Source organism: Seriola aureovittata, chromosome 5 (assembly GCF_021018895.1).
Source record: "Seriola aureovittata isolate HTS-2021-v1 ecotype China chromosome 5, ASM2101889v1, whole genome shotgun sequence".
In the NCBI taxonomy this organism is placed as follows: domain Eukaryota; kingdom Metazoa; phylum Chordata; class Actinopteri; order Carangiformes; family Carangidae; genus Seriola; species Seriola aureovittata.
The window spans coordinates 4,273,770-4,298,132 of NC_079368.1; the positions used below are offsets into that span (position 1 = coordinate 4,273,770).

Genomic DNA, 24,363 nt, shown 5'->3' on the forward strand with positions numbered 1-24,363 from the left:
GCTGTACAGTATCTATTGTATTTTTTTCCTCTGTGGCCTTTACTATTATTCCAGCTGCTCCCAGTATCAAAGCTGTTAGTATTTTGTGTAGGGCTGTCAGGTAGAATCTGTGTCTGCTTTGTACTGACTGTGTTTACAGGGACGATGGGCAAATTGGTTTCTACATGCATTCGGTTGTTTTCCCAGAATCTCTGTCCATACTGCTGCATCACTGAGCAGGGGAGTTAACACTCTATTCTATTCGCTCTATTCAAGCTTCCCATGTTCATGTGACCTTGCCGGCTTGTGTCATCTAAAGGCTTGTGAGGGAAAGTTGAGCTCAGGGTTTCTATGATGTAAGTCAGTGATGTAAAGGTCAGGGAACTGTTCTGATCTTGTGAGAGCCACAGTAAACTCTGGAAAAGTCTGAAGGCACATTTTGATATATTTTCTTTTAACAGTTTGTGCTCCACTATTACACTGCAGTAAAAAGGATGATAATGTTGTACATGTTGTACAAGTCACCTAGCTGTATGTCCAGGAGGGCAGTAAGTAAAGATACTTTGAGACAGCGAATGGAAATCATGTTTCTATACCACTAAACTGCAGTAAATATGTAATTAACCAAATTACATTTTTTTTTTATTTACATAATGAAGACAGTTGTTAATGTACATATTTAAAAAATAAATTGATACTCAACATATCAGTGAAATGCTCACAGAAACCATATTAGCTTTCCACAAAAATATCTGATCTTGCAGAACAATATCCACTTGTACAGCATTATTAAACCTTTTGATGGTTCCGTTTAGACTCTCACGAACATTAGGGAAAGATTGTCGTCTGGTTTAATACAGAAAAAGTTGACAGTGGCTTCAGAAAAAGTGGATATGAACCTGCTCACTGGTGTGACAGTTTCACCCAACCATACCAACCAGCTCCTGGCAAGTCTCATGTTGATAATGTAGCACTTCATTCATTAAGAAAAAAAACAAAAACATTGCCTCATAACTAACATAAACCAGTGATTACGTTGCCACCACAGCTTAACTGGGAAAACAATTTACTTGTCTATGAATGTAATTTCTAGGTGACACACATAAATATGTGGCTTTGGCTGTGTGATGTAGCGGCTCTGTTAGTTTCCCCATAAGCTAAATATTTTAATTTCTACTGACATTAGTGGAGGCGCTTTTCATTTCAAATGAGGTGCCCCCCCACCCCCCCCATGATTCGCTGCGACAACACTGTCTCCAGGAAATAAGTTTACATAGAACATTTACATTTCGTCATCTGGCAGACATCCAAAACGACTTATACTGATGCAACTCTGTAAGTCTGTAAGCCTATTGAATAAGTCGTACTGTATTAGATTCATTTGCCTCAGGATGTATTTTGTTGTTGAGGTTTGGTTACAAACTCAGATGTCAGTCGTGTCTAAACCTACAAATCTCAGGATAAAGTTTGTTATAGCTCGAGACAACAGAAACGGGGCTATTTTAATAATGCCATGAACTGAGGAGCTGGTTTATGTATCCAGGGAGCCACGTGTATAAAAACAACAATAAAATGAGGCTCATATATATTTAAAACCTTGGGCCTGACTTAAATTCAATCCAAATGATGCAACTTCAGGATTTCTCTCCAGGCTGTTTTATGTGTTCTGTTCAGTTCTATCCTAAAAACTAACTCCTGAGTTTACTTGTGTCTGCAGTGGTATACAGTAAAAACTCCATTATTATTATTCATCAAACCCTAATTCAGCTACAGTACGTTCCAGCTGACAGTGAATGTAGGCTGTTGCTTGTAACGAGATGCCATCCATCAGGACAGCAGCCGTCAAATCTGCCTACAGACACACGCTTGCCTCCACATTTGAGTTTCACAACATCAGCCTGTTAATAGGCACAGGGACCTCCGTAGGATGGAGACAGAAAAATCTCTGGGTACTGGATCTGGATGCAGAATCCTGTCAGGAGACAAGGGAGAGGGAGCCGAGGGAGGAGTTTGGAGCTGATAGAACAACTCCTCCGAGCTTCACTGGCGTGCAAATTAAATCAACCTTGGGGTTAATATCTGTTCCAGGAGAGACAGACGGCTGCTGTTTCACTGGGAGAGAGAGAGTTGGGGGGGGTTGGGGGGTGTAGGGGCGGACAGAGAGCGAGGCAGAGAACTTTACTATCATACTGTGTTTCTGCTGCAGCTGCTCAGCTTCCCTCTGAGAGTTCACTGTCTGCAGCCTCTTGATCTGTTGTGTGTCATCTATTATGTATTTAGATCATGTAGATGAGTTCAGTTTTACACCAAATATTTTACAGTGCATGCATTAATTTTTGAAAACACGGTGGGGTCTAAGGGAAGGCCACTGAGCAGTTACATGAAGGGGTGAATTGAGGTTTAACTGCACATTTTAAATATCTGGGTGTAACATCTTTTTAGAGAAAGTGGTTGTTCCAAGGCTCAGATGGACATGAATCTCTCCCAGTTAAAAAGGTGAGCAACTTCATCAGAAAATAAATGGTTCATTAAAAAAGATGAAGGTTCTGCATGTGGCATTTAACTGAAACAACCTCATTTGATTCTAGTCAGGAACTTTTTCCTGCTTAGGTTACCTGCACAAGAAAGTCAAGCCAATGTACGTAAAAATATAAGGACTAGAGTTACAAAGATTTCAAAGGTGGATTTAGATTAGGGATCGACTGATTATCGGCCTTTATCTGTGGTAATATTCAGCATTTTTCGATTATCGATATTGTTTTTTACCGATAAAGATAAAATAAATTCATTTAAAAATTCACCTTTTTGGCTCTGATGCAGCCGGCTGTCCCTGTCTGTAGTCAGCACTCTGGCCTGATGCAAAGTCCCGCCCACAGCACCATCTGATTGGTTACACGTAACAAGTAATAGCCTATCACGCTGAGCGCTGCTGTTTACACAGACGGTCACAGACTAGAGCAGATGCGGTCAACGAGCAGCTCGGGTTAACTAGTGACGCTGTGTGTCGAAGGAAAGACGGCAGACATCACTAAAGTTGTAATAAACATCACAATCCTCTACACTGAAGTTACAACAACACCACACTGTGATGAACAAGTTCATCTGTTGGTCCAACACACACCGGGCAAGACGCTAGCACTAACCGCTAAGCTAAAGTAACTAGCAGATCTGAACAGCATGTAAACAACACCTGAATTAGTGAGAATCATTAAAAGGAGCGGAGAGCTCTGGGTGCTGGAGCAGAACTAGTGTAAGTTTAAATGCACAGCAGGAAGTTAGACACTGTGATGAAGAAAACAGCAACATTAACTGTGTTCAGACAGAGCAGCAATAAACTCTAAACTCCAGAGACTGGAGACGAGACACTACAGCTACTGCAGCACGTGAACGGTCAGTAGCTGCTGTTACTGAAAAGACATTTTACTACAGTAGAAGTGAAATCACTGTGGGAAAATGTTCTCAGATAAAAGTACAAAGCTAGTCAGTTAAAATGTCTGAGTAAACGTGTTTCATTTTAAAAGGGGGAAGGGGAGGGGTAAAACATGTTGCTGCCAGGTGAATAGGTTCACAGGTGAAGATGGCACCGAAATCAACCAATTATTTCCAGTCAGCCTCTTCCAGTGGATAGCAAGGTTAAAGAGTTTAGTCTGGTTAAAGTAAGAACTAATATGACATAATATGACCAAACCGCTTCAAACAAAGTGGCTATGAATATTGTTAGTTGTTTTCTGTTTTTACTGTTATCATGTTTGTCAATACAGTCAGCACAGTTCCTTAAGATTAAGAGCCAAAGGGGTTAAAAAGGAGGTGTTGGGTGGAGTGGTGGCAGGGCAAGGGGCTGGATATAATAAGAGCATTTCATGTCTTTTTTTTTTTTTTTTTCCTGTAATGTATTGTGATGACTCCGAAAATGCCAAAAAAATATATTCACCAAAAAAAAAAGAAAAGCTATGGAATCATTCTAAACCTTTAAATCAGCCGACTGTACAGTAGTTCATCTTTTTGAAGCAGGAGGATGAGAAAATGTGTGACCAAACCCGGAGCAGCCTCACACATTGTTTCATCTTTCTTTTTTCAAGTGTCACAATGAATCTGTGTTGGGTCTGCAGTCTGACCTTAGGCCCTCGGTAAAAGGGCACATTGCCTTGATGGGAGAGGGCTCCACTTAAACTACACAGATGTGATGCGACCAGGCTGTGCTTATAAGGTGGCACTGTCTAAAAATACATTCGGCAGCACCGCCTCCAGAGGCTGTGGGACTACGTACGGCCTGGCATGGCCCGGCGTCTGGACCTGGTTGAGCTGATGGCATCTGACAACTGTACACGCTGCTGGTCATGCTAGTTGCTGTGATAACCTGCTCTCATGCAGAGGGGGAGGGGGTGTCAGTCACGTATGTTCTCAGCATTCAGTGGTTTTAAGGACTAAGGTTATAGAACAGCATGTTTTGGATTCAATCTAATCTGCTTTTGTCAGAGATGATTGTTGTTCTCTCTTGCTATGTTCAGATAGAGCCGTGAATTACATTTTACATGCCATTGATCGTCATAAAAATCAAACCTGAGAGACAAACATGAAATAAACATGAAGCAGTAAGGAGGCTGCAGTTTTACCAGTTAGAGACCTGTTCAGCATGTGGGCTCCTCACTCTACTCGCTTCTAATTTCTTATTGCATTTCATTCAGTCCTCTGCTCCAATGTTTAGACAGCAGCTGGGATTCCATTTAAGCGATTTCATGCAAATAGTGAAATATCAGATTTGGATAGCACCATGAGAATTGCACATTTCAGCTGAAATGTCGTCAGCAATGCAGAAACATTTGAACGTTGGCTCGGGGCAGAAAGGTTCCTGCAGATAACAGTGCAGCAAATGCATTTGTGATGTGATTTATGTATTTATGTATAATTGGAAGACAGAAAAAGAGATCTGACAAATTTGATATTATAAGTATCAAACATTTGCTGATTATAGCTTCTCAGAATACTGCTTTTCCCTCTGACATACTACAGTAAATTGAATACCTTTGGATTTTGGAACACTGATCAGATAAAATAAGAATTTCTTATATATTATTTCATTAATTGTTTGTAAGAGAATTGTTTGATGTTGGAGTTAACCATTAACTGGTTCACATGGCCAATTTTACATAATGAAATAGCCTCTAATCAGAATGCCTTTTTTAATGTATCTTGTTCATGAGTGGCTCAAACACAGTCTATGAAATACTGATCTCAAATTAGATAGTTTAAGCAGATGTAAATATAGACACCTCCCGCCTGAATGTGACTGTAGTCATGGAGCTTGTTTTTAGAATGTGATTACTTTTTATAAAACTTGTTGGCCAAGGTTTTTTTTTTGTGTGTGTTCAACAAAACAGTGAGATCTTAAATTAACTTCAAGCTGTTATTCTGAGGTGTGTGTGTGTGTGAGTGTGTGAGAGAGAGAATGAGTGAGTGTGTTTCTTCCACTCTATCTTTGTGACGACCAGTTTGAGTTATATAGCTTATGGAGTGAGGGCTTTTTGGCTGGTTCTCACAACTTCAAAAGGCTGTTTAAGGGTTAATCCTTGTTTAAGGTTCAGGTTAGAATTAGCTTTAGGTTGGGGTTAGTGATTTTGTTGTGACGGTCAGGGATGAAGGGCTTGGGAAAGCATTATTGCAAAGACTGTCCTCACAAATATAGAAGTACAGGTGTGTGTGAAGCAGCCAAATGAGTACATAATATATGGACATTTTTCTATAACATACACAGCTCTGCTTCGGTTAGACACTCAACTGTCCCACAGAGGTTACCTTGTTCGGCTGTAATTATTACTGGAGCGGGGGTGAACATTTATATTTAATTGATCAATTTACACTGTCTGGATAGGATTAAAATAACCATGGCAGGTGATATTAACATTACCCTACCTTCCTTTGACACAGTAGTGCAGCCATCATTATGCACTTATTCACCACAGGTGTTGACAAACTGGCATATTGGCGACTGGTCTCTGCAAGTTGCTTCTACATACATAAGTTTTATTAAGAACTTTTTCATTTAATGGACATGATGTGTTTCTTGTTATTTGACTTTGCAGTGGCTGTGGTTTTAAGGTCCCAAGTACTATAAAGGTAGATGTCCATGTCTTCTTTGATTATAAAGCAGGTCTAGGTTTGATATCAATACTGTGAAAGTATCAAAGCGCTCAGTCCACAGAGAAATGCACAAAGCCTGTATTCAGAGACTGAGCCTTAAAACCAGCCGCCGGCACATCTATAATTTTGTGATGTCACAACAAAGCAGTCACCGCTCTAAGCCATGCCCCAGGCCTGCCCACCTGGACCCACCATCCAATGTTGCAAGATTTGGTTTCTCTGAGTGTTTACCTGAAATCTGCTATATTTTTATTGGATCACAGTGAGCCAATCAGAAGAGAGGCTCAGAGCCTCCTCTCTTCTGATTGGCTCACCGACCTGTTGTTACTAGAGCTCCAGAGAGAAGTCTGAGAGAGGAGATGTAAAACTACATTGAGATGGTTTTTGGTTCTTAAAACCACAAATATATCTTCTTATGGATCCACACTTCAAATAAAACACAGGAGAAGTGTAAAATATGGTTCACCACAACGTAATGCAAAATTTATTCACTGTTAAAAAAAAAAAAAAAAAAAAGCTGTGGCCAAAACCCTATAGGCGACAACACCACGAGAGGTAGACAGATAATGAAGCTGCTGAAACTCTGCTTTGACATCCTGTTCATTCCCCATTACGGAATCGATGCCTATACCTTCGTTCAAACATTTAGGAAATAAACTTCAGTTCTCAGTTGAATGTAAACCAGGGAGCTTGATGCCTCATGAAATCTCCCTTGCAGAGATGCATCAAGAGGCAGTGCTGTTAATCAAGAAAACAACACTCCACTTTTAAACATTTTCTCCCTAGAACCATCAGAGCTCTGTGTTTTTGAACAGGGAATGCGTTTTTAGTCGTCTCAGCATGTTGCATGTGCGCTTTGCTGTACACATCCATTAAAACTGCAGTTTGTTTAGATGGTACCTTAGATGCTTTGTATTGTCTTATCCCCAAGGTTCAACCCACACCAATATGGAGATGATAGTCATCACATTACAGCAGCACAAGAGCAAGCTTCATTCTCCTTTTTATTATATAAGCAGGGGCATAATGGCGGCTACAGAGCATGATATTGACTGATTTTGAATGTCTCAGGGTCATTGCCAGGTTAGACCATAATCTTGCATATTGAAAGCAAATGCACTCAACACAAACAGTTTTTTCTTCATTCAGCTCTACATTTTGAGGTGATTCTAAGTCTTCTACGAAAACGTTACTTCAACTACAGCGTGGACCATGAATAAATGTAGAAGACAAGAGCTCTATAAAGGTGGCTATTGAGAGAAATAATAATGATTCCAATCCTCACACTAGCTTAAAGGTGGAGAAGTGAAAAATGAACTGTCCCACTCCTCTAGAAATGTATCAAGGTGCATTTGGACAAAGCACTGAAGCCCATAACTGCCCCCATGCAACTGCTCTGTTGCTGTCGTCGAAGACGGTGGTAATGCTCTGGTATGAAAGAATGTTTTATCTGTTTTTTTTTTTTCTTTTTAACAAGACTTGGAGTCGGCAGCCATGTTGGCGGCACTGTGAGGCTGCAGTTAGATAAAGTGGAGCTTTGAGCTAACATGCTGATGTGTAGCAGCAAATGCTTGCCATGCTCACTGTTCATTCAACACCATGGATATCTTCAAATCAATGTCCATGTCATCCATCTAATGGATGTAGAAATATTTCAGACTGGATCAAAGTGGTTGACTGACAAAGTGACATTGCTGCCCATAGAGCCACACTGCTTTGCATTTGATTGAAAAAGTTTAACTGGCAGGTGATCTAAATGGATGAATATGCTTCATTGAACCTGGCTAAACATCTCCATTTTCCCTTAACCCCTAAACAGAAACATGTCAAGACCTAAAACAACCATTTTTGATGCCTAAACCTCACAGTTTGGCAGAGAAAACCCAGCGTTTCTGCCCCATAACCCTTGAGGGATAATTTCTCCACCTGTCTCTAACCAAACACAATTACCTTTATATCTTTGCAATATACTTTATATAGTGCTTGCTAATCAATGCACAAGCTAGTACTTAGTCAAGCAAAAGTAATATCCAGTATACATGGCCATGTGTGCAGTTGGTTGGCCGGTTCTGGTGTTTGCCTGTCAGTTTATTTAACTGCCAGTTGCCATTAAATCAGGACTTCAGCACTGCCACCGGATCATGGTGAAGAGACGGAACAGTTGTACTGGAGATGGCACAGGTGTCCCGCGCTGCCTTGACTAAACAAGAAGTGACTGCAGTCTTATGCTTCGCTGCCTCGACCTCTCCTTGAGCAATATCCAACAGATTGCACACTTGCCACACACACGCACTTACAGCAAGTACACACATTTCTTATAGCATGTACGCACACTAAATCTGTAGTATAGCCAGGGAGCCTCGCAGACAGGAAAAAAAAGTCTTTTGGTGGTTTAAGTTCATAGTGTTATCACAGGCAAGAGACCCGAACTCCATTCCAGTGGAGGACTAAAAAACGCATGACATGCGGTAACTTCAGCATAAGGTAAAATAGGACAGAGTTTATTTATCATTCTGATGAAATATATGTGGTTTCACTGTAGACACTACACAAAGTTATAATTGTTTTACCAAACAAATGCATTAATACACACACTGAGAAAAAAACAGAAAAGAAAAAAACATTAAAAGGTTGAGTAATGACATAGTAGAGTCATTAGTCTAGTCTACAGATCGCCATACTGTGCAAAAAGTGTCCAGCCATGCATGTGAAATCTATTACTCATACTTGCACATAATGAATGTGCAGAATGTGTGTTTGCATATTTGCATTACCACTTGTTCACATCGTTTTCACAGCAGATGGAGATCCCACATGTACAGAACATACTGTACTGTGCTGTCTGTCAGATGTGTCTCTGTTTCAAAGCTTTTGAATTTTATTCCAGGTTGCTCCAAAACATGTACAATACAAACAAATGTATGCACAGTTATTATGAACAAAACAGATTCAAATATTTAGACAAATCTTCTTTGTCTGTCTCTAATCTTTCCAATCATTTGCCTTCTGATGCAGTCGTCACTCTCATTACAGTGACTGAAAATGTTGATATTCTTGGTTGGAATCAGGACCATTGACATCAGTGCTATACGAGCTCTAGTGCTAGTGCCAAATACTGAAGTCAGTGTGCTGACATGTTCACATTGACAATGCCAATATGCTGTTGTTTAGCAGGTGTAAAGCATGCTATTGTTTTCTAATTAGCGCTAGACACAAAGTACGGCTGAGACGGATGGGAACGTCATTAGATATTGCAGGTAGTATATTAAGTGTCAGACTAATTGGAAATTTTGACCTAAAGTATAGGAAAAGCCAGAGAAGTTATTGCAGTTCATCAAGAGGGGAACAGAAATGTCTGTATTTGATGCCATGGAAATCAATTTAACATTGCAATCATGTTGCAGATATTTCACTTTGACCCAGAAATGACAACCTGCTGGTAACGCTAGAGGAGAAAACGGAAGACCACCGAAGTCACTACAGTTCATCCTGTAGAGACAACTGTCTGACGAGGTTCACTCTCCTCCATCTCGCATCTCTCTCTCTCTGGACTCTTTATTCACCATCATCTCATCCACATATTGCATTTTGCTTTTGTTGATAAGAAGGCACATTGTCCTGATGAGATCTGTTTTGTTGTGGGAAAATACAAGAATTTGTGTTCTTGTCGGATTTTGGCAGTTGCCTAGCGACACAGTTGTAATCAGAACCTGCCTATTGCCCAGTGTGTTGTCCCTGTGTTTAATCAGTTCTTCAGTATGTTCTCGGTATGTTGATGGAAACAGCTGTTATGGGCGTCTAGTCTTGTTGGTGTCAGTCATCTCCCCCCAGTTTAACCAGTTTACTGATGTGTCAGAAGAACTCTACTCATCATCTCAGATATGAAGAGACACAGCCATCAAGACAAAGGTCTTTACTGAGATCAGTTCAGACTTAATCGTAATTCCACTGTTCTGCAGCATGTCAACCTGAAGTTAAAAGTTTCCTCTAAGCTCTTTACTTATATCTGTTGTATTTTCTCTCACACAGCTGCTTCCTTGATGCAACATTTTAAGCCACTTTTGCCTGGAAACAATCCAAACTCTGACCTCATCTGTACTGTGTGACATTTAAAAAAAAAAAAAAAAGAGCAGGTACATATCACTTAAATGCACTAACAGATAAATGCAGACAGAGTAAAGCACACAAAGAATAACTATAATGAATAACTATCAAGGCACCTCAGTGTGTGTTAGATATTATATCAAATGTTTCCTGAGAACTGAAGTGTCAATCTTCTGCCGTCCAAATAAAAGAACTGAGGAGAGGATGATGCCTCCTCGTCTCCCTGACTGTATTTTACAGTTCCCCTCAGTGTGGAACCTTAACTCCACACATCTATTTCTCTTCTAAAAGTGCTTCTACATTTAAAATGTCCTCTGAGCCTCTTTGCATAGGGTAAGGGATGAATGTGAATTGTGAGGGAGGTGGGCTATTATTCCCAGCGAAGGGCTGTGATTTAGCAGAAACCCTCACCTCGCAGAAAGCAGAGCCCAGCAGAATGAATGCAGGAGCCCAGAGGTACAGTACGTATGTGAGGGTAATGAACCATTTGAAAGAGGAACCTCCAGGAAGGAGCCAAACAATGAGTGTAGAGAGAAAAGCCATTTGCAGCCAGGGGAAGGTGTGAGAGAGCTGACAATGAGTGTTCCTCCTCGGTTACACTGACACTGCATACGATCCACAAACCACATGGCACTGTATTTTTCATTTCTCCTGGGTAAAGTTTGAATAATCAGAGTAGTTTTAATATTATATTCCACATTCACTGACTTTCACCATTGACCTTTTGAGGATGAGGAGCTAGAAAGAATGTTTAAGACGGGAAGATTAACAAGTTAAAATCTCAAACTGGATCAGAAAAATGGGTGAGAAAAGGCAAATTTTTCCAAAATCTGACAATAACACATGACTTGCACAATTGTGCACCCCACTCACAGTGAGAGGTAACTGTCTGGAAAGTGTTTAGACTGTGCTGTTTATGTCTAGCAGCCTGGGTGGCCTGTGATGTTTTCCGTTGAAGGACTCCAAAAGGAGAGAGGAAAAAGATCTACCGTCTGTATTCAGCTTCTCCTGTGTTGCGCAACACAAAGGTTCCCGTTGAATCTTAAGGCCAATGTATGTGTTGTAGAGGACACTCCATTCTTGCCTTGCAGCTCAAAATGCTGGATTTCCTCTGACATGCCGGGAAGTTTAATTTGTTGCTTTAAATGATTGCTTATCAATGCTAGATTATCTTCAAACTGATTTTATTTTAGACGCTGCCTGGACCCCATCATCAAGGTGAAGAGTGACTTAAACAATGGAAAACCAATTTGTATGGATATGTCAGCTTTCTATGGTTCATAAAAACGCAGAGCATGCAATCATCACAGCTGTACGTTTTGCTGAGTTGGTGTAACTGATCAGAATATCCTCCGAGTCCCTGAAAAGGGTCATCCACAGTGTGAACCTGCTGTTCACAATTATGTTACACTGTGAACACTGAGATAAGGACGAGCAGGGAACTGTTTCACCTCGTGAAAAGACAAAGAGAAGTCGACAGATTAACACAAATGTGTCAATCACACTCACAGAGAATACTTTTGTATTCTTATCCTAAATATCTCCTTTTTCTTTCCGTGAGGCTTGTTTGCATCATTGTTCTAAGACAGACTCTACTGTACGTTGCTGTGCGGACTTGATGCCATCTGTACGCGAGTTGAGACTCCAGCATTTAAAACAGCAAAAAAATTTGCTGTGGAGTCAATTTTTTTTAATTAATTCATTTCACAAGGGCAAAGTCAATCTGTGCAAATATTTTGTGTGGATTTCAGCAAACTTTGACACCTGAATGGAACCATAACAAACCGTCTTGACAGCGCTGACCTTTGAGAGTCCAAAACAGACGCTGTTGTGTCCTATAAGCCGCACTGCACCATCCACTTTTATTTAACCGTCTGATGCTATATTAACTGCTCCACGAATGACGAATGAACAGAGGTAACACGAAATGAGACTACAGTCAGTGGTATATATATATATATTGTACGTCTGCTGGATGTGTAAATTAGCAAATGTTTGCTCCGCATCTTGTCTCTGCTGCTGCCAAGTGCCAATTACTGCAGCTTTAAGTGTGCGTTTGTGAGGATAATCATTAGCATAACTGATGCCCTCAAATTATATCCTCTATTAAGCCATCTGCTCTGTTCCATGTGCAGCCAAGTCTCATTCACAGTTGCGTCACTCGAGGAAAAATTCATACGATAGGTAACCTATCTGGACATGTCAGAGGGATATTGCGCAACCCGAGATTATGAAGACATCAGAAAATATTATACAGTTGTAAACAGTGTGTCACTAGAGGAATATTACAGTTTATTGCAACTTTAGTTAATTTTCCACGTTAAGTGATGGTTGACATTTCTGAGTGAGGCTGCATTGCAAATTTATTTGGAAGAGAAATGAAGGCAAACGATAGAAATTATGACTCAATCATAGACTGTAGCTGACGCAGCCTCTGTGACGTCACCCACAGGTTTCTGAAGAGCAGTTTTGAAACTCAGAGTGAGCTGTTCCACCATAGCCATCTTGGCAGTGCCCGACTCCACACCTAACTCCCAGCTAATCCAAAAATGGGCAAAGAGGTGGTGTGTGTGTGTGTGTGGAGCCGAGATTCGGTACATGCTGGTTTGTGGCAAGCGTACGCTCGCCCAACTGTCACTCAAAGATCCATTAGGAAAACATCCATTAGAGTTTACAGACTGACTCCCCGGTTCAACTTTGATCAGCTAGTTGTGCTGACTCACAGCTTAGTGGAAGCTACTCGGGCAAAACTGTTGGCTTGTTTACTTGTTTTATTCACCCTGTTTAAGCGATGTCACTGCGTTACAAGATCTCAACGATTACGTTGGTGTGTACAATGTTTTCATAACTGATCATATTAAATCTGAGTTGTAATAGATTATAGTTTTATATGGATTGAATTAAAGAAGAAGTTAGATGCTAAAATATTGTATGAAATAAAATGGTCAACGAGGTGTGACAAGCATAGAGATGGACAGGAAGTGAGCTGACACTGAAAATTGGTGAATGCTACAGGTTCTCTGAAATCACTCATATAGGTCACTGAAGAACTGTTGTTTGTGTGTGGGATTTTAAAATGTGTAAAGCCACTTTAACTGTATGTAAACACATGTTAATTTGGATTGTCTCCCCGTTGCCTTGTGACACACTTTCCAGTAGAATCCAGTCAGGGTTTATTCTCTGTCCCTGTTGGTGCTGCCTGCTGTTTAATGTGAAGGTCACTTTATTGTGTGTGTGTGTGTGTGTGTGTGTGTGTGTGTGTGTGTGTGTGTGTGTGTGTGTGTGTGTGTGTGTGTGTGTGTGTGTGTGTGTGTGTGTGTGGTGTGTGTGTGTGTGTGTGTGTGTGTGTGTGTGTGTGTGGGTGTGGGTGTGTGTGTGTGAGTGAGTGAGTGAGTGAGAGAGTGTGTGAGTGAGTGAGTGAGTGAGTGAGTGAGAGAGAGTGTGTGAGTGGGGCTGAAGCAGCAGCAGCAGTAACCACTGTGTCAGCCCAGCTTAGCACTCCCCTGTATGCTCCGCTTGGCAGCAATAGACTGCATTGTCCACAGCTATGTTGGGAGCTAGTCCTTTTTTATCCTCTTTTTTTTTTAGCAGGGATACCCTTGCACTTGGCTGTCCTATTTCTTCTCTGTGTGCCTTAGGGGAGATGCACATGAGTAGTGAGTGTTCCCTGACCTCCAGATTTAGCCCAGGCATTATACGGTGTTAAGTCAGGCCAGGATCAGGCCAATCCAGTCCAGGCTAGCCACAGCCAAAAGCTATTACCTCAAGGAGTGGTGCAGCTTGTTGACTGCACAGATGAGAAGTGTTGCATCCTAGACGGAGAAGCCCGCGCGTGTTGGCGCTGTGGCATGTGTGATACGGTGACAAAAAGAAAACAACGGTCCAGTGCAGTAAGACATCACACAGCCCGTCTATATTACGCCACAAATACAGGCAGGCAAGGACACACTGCTTCACTTAAACCAAGATGAAAATGTGCAGCGCAGCACTGACAGCAAAGAGAATTTACTGCTTGCAAATCAAAAAGATTATTTTATTATGCCTCACATGAATGGGAATGAGGCAGACCCCTTCCCTTCCTCTCTCTCCCCCTCTCCTCAAAATGCGATGTCTCTCTCTCTCTCTCTCTCTCTCTGTCTCTCTTCTCTCTCTTCTCTCTCTCTCTCTCTCTCTCTCTCTCTCTCACTTTGTCTGTCCCTCTCTCTCTCTGTCTCCCTGCCTCCATCAGTTACATATTCAGAGAAGTGCAGCACAGCAGTATATTCTGCCAATGCAGAGGTCCAATTATTTCTCACTGTTGGGCTGAGATTACACACACACACACACACAAAAAAAAAAATGAAGCCCACCATACATGACGGCTGCAGTATGGCAGAGGTTGGATGTGTTGTACTTCAGATGACTCATGGGTGTTCTGGATCCCACCCTCCACCCCCACACACACACATACTCCCCACCCCGCCAAAAAAGAAAGAAAAAAAAACAACAACTTGAAACTATGTTGCTGAGCTTATCAGAAATTCCTCTACATCCCAAAATTTAGATAATCATTTCACATTGGAATTATTCTGCGCCGTGTATCCGACAGACCCTACAACAAAGATAAAGCTCCTGTTTGGCGGGAAAGTCTGTACATTACACTGCGATTGTCAATCTGGCAACATACACCTAGCTACTGCTTCATTAATTACATTTCCCTGCAATTAGCTCCTCGTTTATCCAGTTTTAATTAACCATGAAATTATGGATCCTTCCTATTTGGAGGTGGCGTCTCATCTCCTGGTGTATTTTGGTCTCTTCCTGAATATATATTTGCTCATTATGACTATGAAATCCTGCAAATAAGATGGAACAGAGGCTCTGCTGCTGCTGCTGCTACTGCTGCTGTTACCCCAGGAACTGAGGGAAGGGTGTGTGTGTGTGTGTGTGTGTGTGTGCGTGTGTGTGTGTGTGTGTGTGTGTGTGTGTGCGTGTGTGTGTGTGTGTGCGTGCGGGCGGGCGTGCGTGCGTGCGTGTGTGTGTATACATGTGTGTGGTAAGAGTTGGTGAAGGACAAGGCCAAGGGCAGTAGGAGGGGCTGCTGTGTGTGTGTCAGAATGACTCAGTGTGCAGCAGTGTTCCTCTGTTATCACACACTGTGGGAGGAAGAGCTGTGTCTCTGTCTTCTCCTCATCCACACACACACACACACACACACACACATACTGGTGATCTCCACCAGATTACAGCTCACTACAAATAGCTTTTCGGTAAAGGGTTGAGTTTGAAATTGCAGCGTGGGAACCCCCCGCTGTTGAAACGTATCAATGGCTTCGTTTGAATTTTCTCAAGTTTTTTGAATTCCTCAGGTGTAATCATATTGTTTGATGTGGCTTAATATGCATTTATACACACTTGAAGCATATCAAGAGTTATCAATCTCAGTGGAAATCAGTCCCACCTGCACAGAAACCTTCACACTGACACATGTTTGGTTCTACTTTTAGACCTGTTACATCTCTGTTAGGGGATATTTCATGAAAGGAAAGATGAAAATAAAACACATCATTATTGACACTGACCTTGTGATGTAGGGGTGAACACATACTGTCCCTGCAGAGACCAGTGTCCTCACAATGTCAGACTCTTGTGTGTAACAGTGATGATTGTGTCAGAGCGGACACTCTGGGCAGTAATAAATCACTCTTTGATCACACTCACAGCTGCCCATAAGGAAAATGTGTGTGATGAGGGTCTTCAGTGAGAGAAGACTAAAACTTATTTGAACAGATTCATGTTCATTTGGCTGAATGTCATCTCCATAATAAAGGATCATTCAACTGAATTGCACAAGGGATCAATTGAGTATAGGGTCTTTTAAAATAGTCTGATTGCAGGGCTATGATAATTGAAAAATATGTTCATATTGTTATGGTGCATGTGTACGATTATGCAATATGTGGTGGACACTGCACGATAATTTCACAAAGTCAAATTCCTTATTTTATTTTACATATTTTATGCATTCAGATGTACTTACAGTGCTCTATATATTTTTGCATGTAAAACCTTGGTAAGTTATTTCCTGTTTTTTTTTTTTGTTATTTTATCAAACCTGAAAAAGTGGTGCTATTTTACACTGTCAAACCACAACACTCAGAAAATCACAACACGTCGTCATAGTTTCTTTGCAGCTTTGAGTGTATTAAAACAGTTGCTCTCTTAGTAGTAATTGTTCTCCTCGATGAAAGTCAGTGCAGTTCTGCTCCGAGTCTTTTTAGTCAGTGTAATTCCCGAGAGGGATTCTGAGACACTTGATAAATATTTACCTAAATCTTAGGTGTGCTTGGATTTATTCTGTGAGCATGTGGTGCGATAAACAAGCATGTTATGATTGATCATAAGTCAGTAGATACAGCGTTGTGGACATCACATATTTACTGTTTTCGGTTATTGGAAGTGCCCTGCCTCAGGTTCTGACTTTGGCCTCGTAACCAAGTAGACTCCAGTGAAGGTTGACCGGGTCTGTCATCTTCTGGTTCAGGATCGGACTCTTGCACAATCTGATAAGGCAGAACCGAAGCTGCCACAACCGTTTGTTTATTGCCATAGTCGCTGGCAAGCTGACCAATCAGAGCCCAGTGTGCTCTGATTGGTCAGCTCCAGAGGAAAGATGGGGGCCTTAAAGAGAGTGTGAATAGAGTACAGTATGAAATGTACAGAAGAATAAAAATGTCTTTTCAGAACATGAATGTGTGTAAATCTATTTTAGTCAACACCAAGAATTAAAAGATAAACACTAAAAATGGCCATAATAGGTCCTCTTTATGTTACATAAATGAATATCGACATTGCATTAGGCTGAATTCAAAAAAAAAAATTAATTTCCTACTATAAATTTGAAACAATTGCAATCATAGATTACAAGCTAGGTTTCTGATCCGTCCAGAAATTCTTAAATGAATTATGAAATAATACCGTATACAAGCTGTTCCACTGCAAATATCTGAATTGCCAAGTACTTTGTGACAAATGGATAACTGGACAATATGGGCTATACAACTCATAAACAAACCCTCAAACTGCTGATTGATTACATTTTGTGATTGTCCAGTGAGCCCAGTCCTGGCAGCAGCTCTGTGCACCGCCAATGACACTCACAGACAGGCCTCCCGATGGCCAATCCCACTATGACAGATGGTCAGCTGTCTGTGTGTGTATGTATGTGTGTGTGTGTGTGTGTGTGTGTGTGTGTGTGTGTGTGTGTGTGTGTGTGTGTGAGAGAGAGAGGGGGGGGGGGGCGAGAGAGAGAGTCAGCGAATGAGCACCTTATACTGTACCAGTGTTCAGTACTGTTCTTGTGACTTCACTGAGTGCAGCAGGAGTGATTAGATCTCTTTCTGTAGAAGATACAATGAGCCAGTTTGACTTTGACACTACCAGAGCAACACATGACCCAAGTGCATCTTTTCCTCCAAAACTTCTTTAACATCTTCTGCTCTCTGCTTATTGCAGAGCTGGGTGATTGCTTACTGAGATTCAAAACCTCACACATTAGTTTCCTCCTGGGAGAAGCTTTTGCATCTGAGATGAACTGTTTTCTGTCATCATCAAAAACTGGAACACTGTTAACATGGAGTTCAACACAGAAGGGCAAAGGGTGATTTCACCCACATGTGTAATCTGGTTTACAGTTTTCATCATTAAACCATTATTTACCTTAATTATTATCCTCATTAGTGTAAGTGTTATGTAAAATATATCCTGATCATGTCGACTTATCAAGCTGAATGTTTATATGGGGTCCAGGTGAAAAGTGACATCACCCTCCAGTAGTATTGCTGGGTACCTAATTGTGCGGAACACAGCGGTCGTTTGTCTGATGAAGAACAGTGAATTCAAAATGTCACCTGTGTTAATGGAGTTTCAGACTGATGAGACTGAACAAAAAATGTTTGCATTGCATGTGACTGTATACAAATGTGAACAAACATTTTGCACCACTGGAGTGTAATTAAGAGTCATGTCACATACTGTTCAGTGTGCGATGGTGGCCAGTCAATCAACATGGCTTTGATCCAGTTTATCAAAGCATAAACAATGCTGTTGGGTTTGTTCCAATTTTCTGTGATTAATCTTAAATCTTAGCAATTTCAGGCTTTTCTGCATGGTTCCATTGTTGGTGGCTTTGCTATCTATCACAACAGTGGCCTTGTCATGTTGTCTCTTGCTGCAATGTAGAAAGTTGTCGGATTGGTTGGAGTTTGGACTTAAACTAAAGAAAAACACGTCTTGGCCAGTTAGATTTTGTGAAATATGCTTATTTTCTTTCTTTATGAGAATTAAAGGAGAAGATTTAGGCAAACCTTCAAGCCTAGATGCTAAATATAAAGCAGCTGATTGGCCCATTCTAGCATAACACTGGAAACAAGGGGGCCAGAGATTAAAATTATCTGCCAACCAGCACCTCTAAAACTCCCTAAGTTATATGTATGGGAATCTTATCATCATGAGGTAATCATCTCTACAAAGTCACTCCACCCAGCACATAACCCCCTTCTTGATTTTAGTCTTTAGTTTTCTCACAGGTTAAACGAACAAGATGTATTCACTAGAAACTGCAATTTTCTTTGGAAATTGCAGTGGTAATTCTGCTTCTGCCCAAACTGAAGCCACACTGAGTTGCTGGTTCAAATTTAGAAGAAGAAGTAGTATTAAGAGATGGGAAAATGGGAAAATTTCAAGCTGTGTAAGCAGTGAGAAAAGTCTGAAGGTGTGTCATCTATAAATCATTTGAAGTAGCCTACACACAGAGAGACTGAAATATATTGCTTCATGCATAGCCTAAGCCAAACATTGCTTTATGAATGGCCTGAAATTTGCATGACACTTGAAGTGAGTTGTCAAAAAGCTGAATCAAGCTGTGAAAATCATTATTTTTTGTGAAAATTGAAATACATTTTTTACAGAAAATTAAGAATATGTAGGAAGAGCCTAAATGACAAAGAGTTTCAGACTGTTTCTGTCTTAGTAACTTCCCTCACAGCTAAACTATTTAAACTATTTTCCCATTTCAGGAACAGCTGGAGCTAAACTACAATGATAAATGAATGACTTGTGCTATGAGCTGTTGGTGTGCTGCTGCCAGGTTGTTGTACCTTTGTGTGTCTTTGTGTATGTGTCTGTTTATCTGTGTGTTTATGAGCGTGTGCAAGTCTAATCAACTGATCTGAATCAGCTGTGTGTGGCCAGCTGCAGTTAATGGTTGCCATAGTGATGGTAACTGCTTAGTTACACCTGGTTATAACAGGAATCATGGTGAGACACACCTCTCAAACTATGGCTTTGCAATCAAAGACTGTAACCACTATTGCCTAAAGTTCACTATTTTCTGAGAGAGGAGACTCTGCCCTACACACTGATATAAAAATCTTTCAGAAATGTGGCATTTACAGCGAATTAAAAATGGCCTGCCTCCTGTTGGTCTCCTGATTTTCTGCTCTGTTTACATTGGAGTGGATGGGGCATTTGGAAGGTACTAATGCTACTTTGAAGCTCACAGTTCAAATTCTGTGAGTCAACAAACAAGATGCATTCATTTGTGAGCTTTAGAGGTGCTATATGGCATATTTTGTTACCTTTGAATAGAACCATGGCAACGTTTTACCCCTTTTTCTACACTTAATGCTAAGCTAAGCTAACCAATTCTAGGCTGTATCTTCATATTTAGCACACAGTGATGTTGAACTGTTTGTGGTTGATGTTATATTTTTGATGAAACCAAGCAAACAACAGTGATAAACAAAGAAGCTAAACAAAAAATTTAATTAAAAAGATTTTAAATTTCAAGTACAAATAAAGTTTGAAATGGACTTCTCCCCCAACAAAAGAGTAAACAGCTACTGAAATAACTACACAGACAACAGCAATGTCTGTTACCATATGTTTGTAACACTAAGAGACGGTCAGCTGAAAGGTGCAATTATTGACAAACGAGGAACACCAGGTGAATGATGAGCCGTCCAATCAATTCGTCCATTTGTGCCTTCCTCTGGATAGAAGTGAAAATGCTCTCTGTATAAACCACAGACTAATGCATTGACTACAAGAGTCCTTCTGCTGGTAAATTGAAAGTGATCGAGTGGTGCTGAGAGTAATTGAATACTGTTGAAATCAGCTATTGGTTCGTCAGAGCAGAATAAAAAGCAAATGGTGTTTAAAAGGCTCTAAAATGAAGTCAGTGTAAACAGGCAGCTGTTGTACCCGGCTCACATCCAGCATTCTTAATGAGTACAAGCAGGGAAACATTGGCTTAAATCACGAGTTTGCATTCGTAATTAGTTTGGCTACTTTCCAAATTCTTTTTGACCATAAATATAGATACAAGAATGTGCTGTTGTCTCTGAAGGATAGATTTTTTACAGTCCTTTTTCAGAGGCTTCACAACTCAATGCAATTGAGTTGTTAAAACACTCACACTGAATCCATATCAATTTGTGTTTGCTATGGTATCACCAGACATTTCTCTTTCTCTAGGCAGCATGGAAATTTGCATCAAAGGTCCTGCCAAGCTATTCTGTATTTGTTGAGACATTTGACTGAAAAACAAAACTGTGAACCTCATAGTGGCACATGATGAAAAGTCAACTGATCAACAAAGTAGGACACACGCTCTGGGGACCATGAAGATCTAGGCTGTTGCTAGCTTATGAGTCAAAGGCAAGTGTCATAGTTTATGATATTGGCAGCTCTTTCTGACAGAACCTGTCAGTATGCTAACTGTTGCTATGAAAATGCTACGTTTTCGGCGTCCCTGGTGTTTGAGGGGGGAGCTCAGTGTTCTAAGCGCTGAAATAATTGTTCCCCCATCCTGCACGAATAAGTGCATACATATGCGCGTGCATGAAAGTGCCGTACACTTAATGATCCCAGATTGCATATGTTGTGTGTTACTGCAATTATCTGCGCATGGTAAAAGACATGGAACATGCACTGTTTAAAAAACACTATTTGAGACTTTGAACCTACTCAACATAATGCTAGCAACAGTAGCATTGTAGCTAAGGTGGCAGAGTTTAGTACAGAGCATAGACTGTAAATAAAGATGGATGTAGCCTCCGCAACATCACTCGGTTTTGAAACTCGGAGTGGGATGGGCCGCCGTCGCCACTTCGGTGCATGCTGGCTTGTGGCAAGCAGATGCTCACCCACCTGTCACTCAAAGCAGCACACCCTCAATTATGTAGAACTTTAAGCCTTAATAAAATTTGAACTACTGAGTTATATAAAAATTCGCCCCCGTACAGTTGTCATGAAGGAGGATATTAGCTATAGAGACTAACGTTGTTTTTTGTACCAGGCTGTGAACATGTTTATTTCTGCTGTAAAGTTGGGCATTTTATCATGGGAGTCTATGGGGATTGACTCGCGGGTCATTCTTAGAAGTGCAGTCTTTGGTACTTCTGTGTTGGCTTCATTTTTCAGCCTTGGAGGTTGCTGCTTGGTACAGAGCTACAGTGAGTTCCTGAGTGGTAAATACTGCACTAGGCAAGATGGAACATGCATGGCAAGACCTTTGTTTTTCAGTGTTAATATGAAAATGCCTTTAGAAGCAATGCTACTGTTTTGCATTGTTCTTTGTTCAAGAGACAAACCATTTTTGTTCTGGAACAGCATCTAAACTGCATCCAGCTCCTGTTGGGAGGTCGATTCAAAACAGAAACAGCCACATGTTCGTCTCTGAGCAGACCCTCATGTTCATTCATCTTTATGTAGCCAAGACATACAGCATTTGTTCTGAGCACCAGCTGTTTTTTGTTTTTTTAATTGTTCCCAATGAGGAGACAATGCGGCCGCCTAGAGAGAAAGCTTTCCAGAGCACTCCTAATATTGGCATGGTCTTCCACACTCAGTGTTATGTTTGTCCTGCACTATATAATGGCTCTCTCTGCCATGGATCCACTCCTGTACAATATTATGTTCAAACCTGTGAGTTTCAGCAGTTTTACATCAACTATTGTACACGACTGGAATTAATTAATATAGGAAGCTGTTTTTGTACCAGTCGACACAAATATGTAACCATAAAAAAACCAAACAAACTTGGAACCAAAAACTAATGCTGGAGAATCCACTGGAGAACACCAATGTATCGGCCGGTGTCGATGAAAAACATAAATGTACAAATAAAAAAATAACGATAATTAAAAAAAACATGTCAAAACAAATAATTGATCTCTTCTCTGAAATTATGAATTTTAATTTCAGTTTGTCTTGAATAATATTGAACATGAAAAACTAGCTGTCAGTCAGAGACACATCTAAACACATTGGTGTCAATAACTTACAAAACGCCACATTAGCAGAAACATGATAAAAAGTTGTAGCTGTTGTGTTAGAATATGAATATCATGAAGGTGAATGGGCTCATTATCTCGGTTCATCTCAAGCTGAGACAACTCAGCTGAAAAGACACGCACGCATATTTCTACACACTGTTCACTTCCTGTATCTGATGGAGTGCGTCAGGCAGAGGAACAGACAGTTGAATGAAGTCATGGAATTCGCTTTCCTCTCCTCTTCCTCCACTCTGAGTATCAAGCCTTTCCTTGACCCTCTCCTCTCCTCCCTCTCACTTTTCAGTAAAAAAAAAAAAAAAAAAAACAGCAGCATCCATCTCTCAGTGCTTGGCGGGTTTCTCTGTGTCCTCTGCCTTCTCTGAGGATAATGGCTTTTGGTGCAGCTTGCACAGATGGAGGCTCAGGGAGCGGTCCACCATCAGCTCCACTATCACCCCTTAAAACAGACTCGACTCCATTTGCATCCCGCCAGGATTAAAACACTTTCAGCGAGGAATGTGGCACCCCTCCCCTCATCTGAATTAGAAGTGGTAGAGATTAGTGATGTGTTCAATGTGCAGCTGTCTTCTAGTACAAGACGCTGCTTTCTTTGTAATACATGTGACTTGTTTGATGGAATCCTGTTTTTAAAGCTCCCACAGATAAATGAATTTTGAAGTATCATTGATAAGATGTTATTGTGTTTCTTTTAGGGCAGCGACGAGGGCGATGTGGACAAGAATAAGTGCTGCACGCTGTGTAACATGTCCTTCACCTCAGCAGTGGTGGCACAGTCGCACTACCAGGGTAAAATCCACGCCAAGAGACTAAAGCTGCTACTGGGAGAGCAGCCCGCCATCACAACCAAAGGTATAGCCCCTGTTTAAAATGCATTGTGGGTATAAATGATGGAGGAGCTACATGTTTCCAAAGGGGATTTATTATTGAAAGGAAAATATAACTAAGGAATGAGAGGCATGATGCCATATGTGTTGACAATGTTTGGAGGTGTTGTTATGTATGTGTGAAGTGGAATAGAACTAAATGATTTTAATTAATCATGGAGCACTTAGTTTGGACTGTGGTTTTTCTCCCTACATCTTTCCCACTGTTCTTTCTGAGTTGGAGTCCTAACAAATAGCATGGCCAGTGCCTGATATATTATTGTGTAATGGGGCAGTGTCTTGATTCAGTGCTCTGAAACATCACATACACCCAGAGGTGCCCTGAGGGTCAGAATATACAGCAGGAGTCCAAAGGCCAAATCTATACAGCAGCATGGCCAAGGACCGGAGGAACAAATTACATTTACACTATTGCTGTAATTGGACACAAGAATCCTCTGTGTACATTTGTTTACTGTTTTGCGTCTGCCCTTATTTTCATTCCATCAGATATAAATCAGTCCTATACTTTATTGAAGCTGATAAAAATGGAATAGTTTTCATTCTGTTAGCATGAGTTGCTACCTCTCTTTAAAATCCATACTTCATTCATATGAATGCTTTGTTTGTTTCCTCAACGGCTGTTTATACAGCTCTTACTCGGCCTGTATGTTTTGCTTTGTTGAGTTGTTGTGCATTTGGTTCATGTTCAGGTGTGAGGACCTCAGTATTCCTGCTTGCAAGTCTGGTGTTATGTTTGGTTCTCCAAGATGGAGGGACAAAATTAAGCGATTTGAGAGACACAAATAATGAACTTGAACTTGATCCAACACATTAAGTGGCCTAATTTGAAAGTGTGAATTACTAAACTTGGGGAATGAATCAAGTATTTTGCACAAATAAATTAGTAACTTCAAGGGGATGATGTGTAATTTCAAGGC

At 40.8% G+C, this 24,363-nt stretch overlaps 1 protein-coding gene across 3 annotated transcripts in view; it reads left to right on the top strand.

Moving 5' to 3' along the window:
• The window catches only part of zmat4a (zinc finger, matrin-type 4a), a 140,523-nt gene that overhangs the window by 55,366 nt on the left and 60,794 nt on the right, over positions 1-24,363 (top strand). For all 3 annotated transcript variants that reach the window (XM_056377267.1, XM_056377266.1, XM_056377265.1), the window contains one exon: positions 23,252-23,408. In XM_056377267.1, the coding sequence (XP_056233242.1) occupies positions 23,252-23,408 (157 nt within the window). The remainder of the gene's footprint in view (positions 1-23,251; positions 23,409-24,363) is intronic.